The sequence below is a fragment of the Hippoglossus stenolepis genome, chromosome 1 (assembly GCF_022539355.2).
Source record: "Hippoglossus stenolepis isolate QCI-W04-F060 chromosome 1, HSTE1.2, whole genome shotgun sequence".
In the NCBI taxonomy this organism is placed as follows: domain Eukaryota; kingdom Metazoa; phylum Chordata; class Actinopteri; order Pleuronectiformes; family Pleuronectidae; genus Hippoglossus; species Hippoglossus stenolepis.
The window spans coordinates 10,808,770-10,818,714 of NC_061483.1; the positions used below are offsets into that span (position 1 = coordinate 10,808,770).

Sequence of the window (9,945 nt, forward strand, 5' to 3'; positions counted from 1 at the left end):
ACAATCGATATATAATCTGTGCTTCAGGCAGCAGAGTGAAACCTCCATGTTTTGAGAGATGGGTGAAGTCTTTGTTTTGTTCATTGCGTTTGTTGACAATAAGAAAAAATGCACAATGAACCAGCCTTGTCCCTCTAAGCTATTGTGTCAATACATCTTTCATAATGTGATATTGATAAGGAGCATCCTCCTGACTGCCATGTTGCTCTCTGCTCTCTGCTCTCTCCTCAGTGAGCCCAGATGCGACCGGTGATCACAGACATCATCATTATCATCATCCACCTGTCGAGGACGCGGAGATGGAGGGCAGATCCAGGGCCCTCGGACTGACAGGAGCCGTCTGGGTCTTGATATTGCCTTGTCTACATATGCTCCCGGCCTTGTAACAGCTGCATTTTTGCAGCGTGAAACTTTCAAGACTTGATTTCAAGCTTATTTATCCATAAATGAAAAGGGCCAGTGGACGTGATATGCTCCAGTGTGTAATGCAGCAGCACTTCGACACAGTGCAGAACACGGCGGGAGTGAATTCATCGCGCGGAAAAAGACGAGACACTGGGGCTCCTGTATGAGAGCAAACGGTTCAGCTTTGCAAATATTAACTGTCCTATTGTTTTTTTATCAGTTACCTGCTGTTTATTAGCACTAATAATGAATTATAACAACCAATTTCACAAATGTAAGTACTGCACACATTGTAAAAATGTCTTATTAATTTAATGATCTGTAGATGCATTTTAATGTTGGATTTGAAATTTAAAATATTTTTACAAGCCCAATTTAAAAAAAGCCTGTTATTCTTATACCAAAAGAGGAAACATAAACTTTTTATTTTCAGGTAAACTGGTTCAGATCATTGTGGAAAACCTACAGTGAAGTGTTGCATTAGTGCTGTATGTTCTTGTGCATTTTCCAACACTGCAGGAGCAAACAAGGATTCAAGACATCTGCTTCTCTCCACTCGTAGCAGCTCCCATGCTGTTCTGGGTCCATTTAATTGGCATATTTCAATTGCAAAATTGACCTATAACGCTGCTGCTGAGAGACACGGTGAAAGGAGATGGTAGGCTGGAGGAAGTGGGGAGGGGGGAAGTAAGAGAATTCATACTCCTTTCTTCTTTAGAAATAGATTAGTTTCCTCAGGAGTCTATTATCATCTTTCAAACTCAATCCTGCTCTGGCTTCATGGGCCTGGATAGCGGCTGATAGCTCCTGGAGCCACTGGCGAGGAAGAATCCATTCGCTTCTACCTGCTGCAGGACCTGACTGCGTGCTGCTGGTGTGTGGCTGCCAGAGTTTGTGTGCAGAAAAAAAGGAAAGGGATCTGTTCACGTGTGCTAAGCATGTCAGCTCAGTGCTTCTTTGGCTCACGCATGTAGGAGCTAAAAACAAATCTTTTGAGATTATGTAGAAGCGAAAATTGTTCTCTTTACTGCCAAGTTTCACTCTTCATGTACAATATACATGTACAGTATGATGGACAGTATAATGTACATAAATACACGGTTTATTCCACAGAAATACACAAGGGACACATTAAAGCTGCTACTGTTAATAGATCACATTGTAAAAATTAGCTGAGACATTTGATGGCGGCTTCAGTCTCCACCCTGTTATTTCTATATGGGTGGACAGACAGATCTGTACCTTGTCATATTATCATCACAGTAAAAATGATGTAAACATTATTACGAAGATAACGTGACCTTAATTTAAATAATAAATGAAGTTATTTTGCAATTAAATTAGACTTATAAACATGTGTTTGACCCGCGATCGTTTTCCTCTCATCTAGATGTAGAACTGAATAAATGCAAATTGGATTTGATCTGCAGCTTTTTTTTAATTTTCCAGCCAAAGGCTTAATCTGCTCAGGTACTCATGAAAAAATAAGTTCTGTAGTAATTTTAAGTAATTTATTAATTTTTTTAACGACGACCTTCCTAGTGCTGCACTCGTCCTAAAACTTGCACAGTAATTGTGCCCATTACTCATTTTCACCGTTAACACTCCAGGTCAGACTTTTATCATAATGATATTTGAGCATCTGAGCCACTCGAGGAGCTCAGAGCCCCAATGCAAGGGGTCTGTGTGTGAGACGTCTCGACTGGACTCGTTTTAGAGAGTAAAAAACAATTCTGTTTCTTGAACTGAATGATCACTCTTCTTTCTTCAGCCTGTCTCTTGCAAGTCTCCCACATGTAAAACTTTGTAATGCTTAATTGGTCATCAAGTTTTTTAAAAACAAGTTGAGTATTGATTCAGTATCTATAATCACAAACACTTAGAGGTGGATGATATTTCATCAATTATATTTATTCACAACATGCACATTAGTTACATATTCACAAAGAGGTTTACGGGTAAGGAATAAAGGGTAAGGGGTGGGAGGGGAGAGGAAAAAGTGCTCAGGCTTTTCAGAGCCTCCTCCACCACTCCTGTCCTCGTCACTTCTTCTGCTCCTGAGGTTTAATCTCGTTCACCTCTGGCTCGTCCTTCTCCTTCACAGTTTCCCTCTCCAACTGTGACTCACTGTCTTTCTGCGTGAGCTCAGGCTGTTCTTCTTTCAGCAGAGCGACCTCGTCCTCAACTGCCTCATCTTCAGCTCTGACATCCTCCACCTCTTTGCCACAGGTGTCCTCGGCCTGGACGGGCTCCTCGTCGAAGCTGACCCGGTGTGAAGCTGTGTAGGTCAGCTTCACAGCTTCGACACTGCTCCTCTGCGACTTGTGAGTTGCAGCGAGCATGGAGACGGAGCAGAAGAAGACTCTGCTGCGAGCTCGCCTTTTCTTCGTTTCTTTGATGACGAGCTGGGATACTGGGGAAGTTTAGGACAATTGAAGTCCAAATGATGAGGCAATTTCTGCAGAGTCAAAAGCTTAGCATGCCATGGACATGTAAGTATGGTGCAGAGTTTCCCAGTATTTTGGGAGGACAAATGGTTGGGACTTTGTCGCGCAATGACACAGCTGATGTGCTTTATGTGTTTTGGTGTCAGCAGAAAGACTTCTCTTTCAAAACTGTACAGTGGTGCCCCTGTCTCCATTCCTACAGATTATCTTGGATGAGCTGACAGACATGTAAAGTTGACAATGTATCATCAGATTTACCCTGAAAACTACCACTGAGGTTGACTGTTTTTCCATTAAATGCAAAAGGGAAACATGGGTAACACTAACAGTTCTGAGGAACCCATCCTTGACCCTCTAACAGAACCACGACCAGCCATTATTAAGCAGTTCATAGTTGTTAATGTCATGAGAAAAAAGGTTCTGCATTCCAACGTGTCATTGTCCAAGTTTCCTGCTTCATCCCCATCTGGACATTTTTATGGAAAGCCAGTAGATGTTTGGAGCTTGACCCCTCATACCCTGCATCATTTCTTCCTGTTGAGCGGATTGCTGGAGATGTGTGGTAAACACATGAAAAGGTGACTGTAGTCATGCCACTCTGCACTGAGAGTTAGGGTAGTGTCCATAGGCAAGATTGAAGAGGTGGGGTTTCAGTCCAGGGAAACTGTGTGTGTGTGTGTGTGTGTGTGTGTGTGTGTGTGTGTGTGTGTGTGTGTGTGTGTGTGTGTGTGTGTGTGTGTGTGTGTGTGTGTGTGTGTGTGTGTGTGTGTGTGTGTGTGTGTGTGTGTGTGTGTGGTAAAATGTTGAAATAAATTGCACTCTTTCTATCTATTTTTTAAATAACATAGACCATTGCTAATGGGCACTCACTTACATAAGGTAAATCTTTTCAAACTACAATTTATGAATCTATATTTATACTAAGCCTGTTGTACTTATACCAGAGATTTTCTAAAAATGGAGTTAGTACCTTTTAGAAAAAGGTGTAACGTCTGCACCACTGGTGAGTTAAACTATCCTGAGCTGCGTTTGTAAAGCTCACAGTTTATTCATTTGCATGTGAAAGCCTCCCCAAGACCTCATGGCGGGGGGGGGCGGTCAACTGCCAAACTTCTCATGCTAGAAAATCTACCAGAAAGTGGAACCCCACGTCAACTCCCCGCAGTTCCTGCTAGTGTTTCAGTCCTCAACCTGCTCTGCAAATTAAAGTGTCATTAAATTAGATAGAAAGTGACATTAGATAATGACATTAATCACACTCGTGTTTTCTGCTGTACTTTCATCATCACGTCTCGTCCACGAGGATTTTTCGCAGCATCACAACTGCTGCGCCGAACCAATTATATTACGAGTTGGCGCCGTCAAAGTTGGAGCTGTTGTAGAACCACTGTGTTAATGACACTATCAAAGAGTGGAGTTCAGTCTCTAAGTAGATAATATGGCATCATGGCAGCAGGCGCAGAGACAAAGGAGCCTCGAGGCTGAACGCAGATGTCGGGTTACACAGGTTCACCGGCACTAAAAGGAAAAGGTTCAGTTTGATGTCTCCTGTGATTATTTTTATCGCTTCATATTGAGACGGCTGAGGGAGCAGAGGGGACAAACGCTGATGAAACTGCACCCACATCCACAGGCGTCATCCTGAAGGCGTTTCACTGCGTCACAGACTCTTAAATAACACGTTCCCTCTCAAATGTTCAGTTTGGAGACTCGATGTCTCAACTGAAAAAGACATTTCGGTATTTTGTTTTACAATGGTCTTAAAAGGAAAACTGGCCTTAACAGCTTGCTTTGTCTGTTGAATGTTTTAATATCAAAAGATCACAGTTGCTGAGATCTTGTAACACAGTGAATTTGTTGAAAATAGGTCAGACAGGCACAAGCAGTCAAACGCTCAGACAGGTTTTAAACAAATCCCCAGGAAAAAAAAGACAAACAGGAGAATGATGATAGTAATTGTCCAAGATGCCGAGTTAACAGACTAAGCTCCTGGTTTAACTTTGAGCTGCCTACTTCACTTTTCCTTTCCAATGATATTACCTCCGCCAAGAAGGTTGTGTTTGTTTGTTTGTTTGAAATTAAAAAGAAAAACTTACCTAACCCTCAAAAATAATTTTGCCTAAAACGGTGGCTTTATGTATTTCAAATACATATTAAATTTCCATGTAAGTTTATTAAGTTAAATGTAAAGGGTCCCATTTATTTAAGTGTTTTCCATCGGGTGTTAGTGTGAATAAATCAAATAACTTAAATAAAGTTATTTTATTAAATAAACAGTGTGTTTAATGTATATATTCTATTTTTTGCACATATCTCGGTGAAAAAAATCAGGCATGTTAAGGGACTGATATTTATGAATGTGTGAGATTTGGTGCAGATTCAATCAAAACTCTAGTTTGCATCATTACAAACTGTGTTCTGATTGTTTTAGTGTGTTCATTTTGTTTAGGAGATAATGCACAAAACATAAGAGTAATTAACGTAAACAACAACACATCAGTTTGTATTTGTTTATTCTTGAGACTGTTTTTATATCAGTCTATGGAGTAACTCTTCTCCTGCAGTGTCCTGAGGCTTTGGGTTGTCATCCATCCTTTTTTAAAATATTTATTCCTGCTTGCTCCTGGTTAAGCTCATAGCAGCTTGGAGGGCCGAGCAGAGCAGCCTAACCGTCCTTTTGTCAGATAATACCCTTTGGCTGACCTGCTGGGACTTGTAATCCAGGGTTTCATGTTTTCCCGTGGCTTCAAAATGATTTCTTCCACAGTATAAATCACAGCTTCATTTCTTTTTGGGAAAGTGTGAGTTCAAAACACAAAACTTAAGCGAATACATCAGAAATTGTTGTATATTTCTTTGCTGCCAATTCCTAAACATATACAAGATTACTTTTTGTAATAAAATAATACAAATAAAGATTATACATAAGATCCTGTTGACGTTCGGTCTTGCTCTGCTATGCTTTAAAGCAGTGAACTGAATGTGACACGAGTCTGGTCATGATCCTGTCCCTGTTGGTTTGGTGGTTTGAGCAGGTTTGACCGCTCTCTCTCCTCTGAGCTGTTTCTTCATCTCATCGCCACAATTTCACCATTTTTCAGTCGTCCCCTCAGGTGAGAGTGGGAACAAGGACTGAGCATTAAATCGAGATCTTTGATTTACGGCTCAGCTCTCTCCTCACAGTCGTATTTTAGCCGGCGACTGTATCTTGAATTTTGGAGTGAGTCGTGCTTTAGATAGTCACCTTTATATGACTTTGAGAAGAGGACTGCAACACACTCATATTGGGGTGCAGCCGCCCTGAGTGTCATCTTCATCTACCCTTCCAAGGGGTGAGATCACGGTAACATTATAGTCACAGGCTCATATACTGCAGAGATGTTGTCTGATTGATTTCACCAACTACTAAACAATTGTGCATTTAAATAAAACTGTTTTTTAAAAACTGCTGTGTACAATCATCTAAATTATACAGTTTTCAGGGGGAAAGCTAAATGAGTCACTGTTAAAAACCTGAAATTTGTTCCTCTTCGTCATTGTGGCGCAGATGTTTTCTTCTTTGTGGATCTGAAGTGGCGCCTGGAATGACTTCATCGGGTCTTTTTAAAATGAATAATAATTAAAGATTTTACTGTCATACTTTTATTTATACATGTGGCTGTGATTTTATGTTTTATTTTGGCAGAGTCCAAGTGGCCTTTCGGTTTTCAGCTAATCAAAGTGCTCGATAAGAGAAGTAGAAGAAGAAGAGCTGATTATTTTTGTATATTTTAAGAAACCTTGATGAATTTGTTCCATATTAAATAAATAGCCTCATCTACATGTGTGGAAACAGTCCACAAGCAACTAACTAAGACCATCACACACTGAATGTAGTCAGTGGTTTCTCATGCATGATAAAAGCCAATTTTGACTGTGGCTAGCAAAGGTTTTTTTTCTTTTTCAGGACATAATGGAAAAATCTAATGATTCTTGAACAGACTATTTAGAGATTTAGGAGACCACACACATTTTTGTGCACTATTCAATTTTCCCAAAAGCCTTTAAAAGCTCCGTTATGGAACTCTGAATAATTAAACTCTGAATAATAAGATGTGAAATGTTGAAATGCTTTTCATTGGATTAAAGTCAAATTACATCAACAAATCAAGTTGATGAAATGTTTAATTTTCTTTTAACACATGTTCAAAGTGCAGTTATTCTTTGGAGAAAACTCTGCCTTTGGCATTTTTCATTACAGGTAATTGGTGGTGGAGAAAGCCGGGTGGTAATAGGACAGTGTTCACCTCCCACACAGACACCAAGAATGGGTGATTTTAATGAACCCCTGCATTTTAAAGGAGGTGAAGACGGGTATTTTGAATAACTCTCATTGCAGTATTTTCTCTGCTGGAGTGAGTCCAATTACAATACACTTTGGTGTCTTCAGAATTACTCAGAGGTAAAGTCTCAGATGGTATGAACCAAAGTCTTTGGAGTCTTTTATCTGCGTATACTGAAGAGCGGCTCCTGGGACCTTCGGAGGAGAATAATGCTGAGCGCTGCTTAAACGTATCCAGAGATTAATTTCATATTCCCATCAAGGTTTCTGTTTCACTCAGAATTATAACTGTGACCTTGACGAGAGCTAACGTTTAGCCTCATCTTAGACGGGAGCTTTAATCATCGCAGTGCAGAGGCAGACGAGGCTTTTGTTCACGGTGAAACCAATGTTTTCAAAAGCTTAACACACGACGTGTCTTTGAATGAGTCAAGGAGACAAACAGCTGAAAAAGATGAGTGAGGTCATTTTTAACCAAAGGAGGCTTATTGCTACAGTTGTACCGGCCGGATGTTTCAATGGTATTAACAGCAAATCTAAATCCACTTTGGTTTTTATTTCAATTCAGCCAAAAGATCCGTTTCACCACTAAAATTTCTTAACAACTATTTGGTGAATGGCCATGATCTTCTGCCTTCTCCTTTAGCCCTGGTGCGCACCAGAGGATTTTCAACTCTTAACCGATTTAAAAAAACGTTGCAAACCACAGAGAGATTTAACCGATTGTGAATGTCATAAGAGTCATAACACACATATTAGATGATTTGGCCGGAAAACATAAGACCACACGATTTGCCCTTTGTAATGATTTCACAGTGACGATTGCGATTGAGATCTCACAGAAATTTGCGTGATCAAACGGGACTTCAGAAGAAATACAAACATGGAGGTTGATCGACATCGTCAAGGTAGTGTGTAATGTTTTGCAGTGGAGAAACAAAGAAAGAGAAAAACAATATGGTCTTGGCTGAGAAGGAGGAATAAGCTTTGGCAGCGCCAGGTGGAGGTGAGTTGGACATTTTTCATTGTTTATAGTTGTAGCTAAACAACCACGCAACATCCGGTTGGTGACGCTTCACGCTCGGCTTGCTCTCATTGGCTGTTTTGGGTTTGCTCAGTATTCTTTCGGAGCAGATTCCAGATCAGGGAGGCTCCGACACAATTGGTAGCATTAAGATTATTTTGTAAACCCGTCACACTTCAGGATTATTTGTGCAGATAATCGGCTCTGACTGGCCTCTAATCGGAAATGCCCCGTGGTACTCCGATTATCCGTCAGTGTGACCCAGCCCTTAGGGTCAGGGTTCGTTTAACTTGCACCTTGCACAATATTTACATAAATTAAAATTGTCTATTTATGACTAAATACCCGCAACAGTTATTACATTCCCCTCATCATGTGCGTGGACTTGTTTCTTTTATAATTTCTGAATAGCATTAACAGCAAATACATTAACATGAATTTAACGTTTTACTACATTGCACATTCGATTCCTGTTTGAGGGACGTCCATCTGTGTGCGACGTCTTTGTACCGTTAATTAAACCCCGCACACCCACAGTCCGTCTACTGTGCACAGGAGAGCACATATACAGATTTACTATCAATGTTACAGACTGAAACTGTTCGGGGCAAGTGCTGCTGTCGGCCTGCGCTGAGTAAAAAAAGATATAATGGATAATCACAGGTATATTGTAGCCTCCTGCACGTGCACAGCTAGTATCCAGCAATGAGGTTAAGAAATTGCATTTATTCATGACTGAGCTTTATCATTTCTACTATTCATTTATTTTCATTTTTCATTTTCAGACAGAAAAGCACCGTCAACAGTCGGCGTCAACCAGCACCAAGCCTCCCTGCTGTCCCATTCTTCTGCATCTCTTTATGTGAGTGCTCAGACATTAATTATGCACACACACACCTCCCACGTCCTGGAGACAGCAGTCTGCACCTTCTCACCCCCTTGTTTTCTATGTTTCGAGCCTTTTCTTTCTCCAAGAAAGGGGGTAAACAGTCCCATCAATAAAGTGTTTTCCCGCTGTCTACCCACCCACTGCTTCCAGATTATTAGACAGGACTACAGCATAGGTTTCACAATAAATCCTCTCATCTCTTCCCTCCCTCGCTTTCCTCTTCATTCGTCTTCTTTTTTCATCACTGACACTCCTCCTCACTGTTTCGCAAATTACTCTCCCGCCAAGGTGAGGTTTTACTTTCAGAAGACACTGTTTTACTCCTCACAAACATGCAAATGCATCATATGTAGATATTACGTTTATATGGGAAAATTGTAAAAAAAAAAAAAGCCAATTTAAATTATATAGGTTTGTTTCTGTGCCTCTTTTTACACGTCAGTTAAATTAGTTTCGACTGACACAGTATCAGTCACAGGTGTCTGCCAATTCCACCTGAAATCTAAATTTGCTGGGATGCGAGCCACATCTTATTCTCCGCGAGCTGAGGACTGGGATCAGGTGCGAGGATAAGTGACCATAAATAAGCTTGAAATATGTGAGCAGGAGTCGAACGTTCATGAAAATGTTAGTTGATGCACTGCTGTGCTGTCAAGTGAACCTGCTGTGTGTTAGAGATATATATATATATATAAGAAAAACTAGGGCAGCTAAAGTGGAGCCAAGAAAAAGCAGCAGATGATATAAAAAAGACAAGTTGGAGAGCATGTAAAACATACAAATATAAATGGAATAGAATTAATATCAAATGGTGATGAGACTGGAAACACTGATACTGGCCTAAAGGAGTGAATAATGT

At 40.5% G+C, this 9,945-nt stretch overlaps 1 protein-coding gene across 1 annotated transcript in view; it reads left to right on the forward strand.

Annotated features, from left to right (window-relative positions):
- The window catches only part of gpc5a (glypican 5a), a 116,666-nt gene extending 115,887 nt beyond the window's left edge, over positions 1-779 (forward strand). The window contains exon 9 of the mRNA XM_035164984.2: positions 232-779. Within this exon, the coding sequence (XP_035020875.1) occupies positions 232-386 (155 nt within the window). The 3' untranslated portion in view covers positions 387-779. The remainder of the gene's footprint in view (positions 1-231) is intronic.
- Positions 780-9,945: the final 9,166 nt, after the last annotated feature.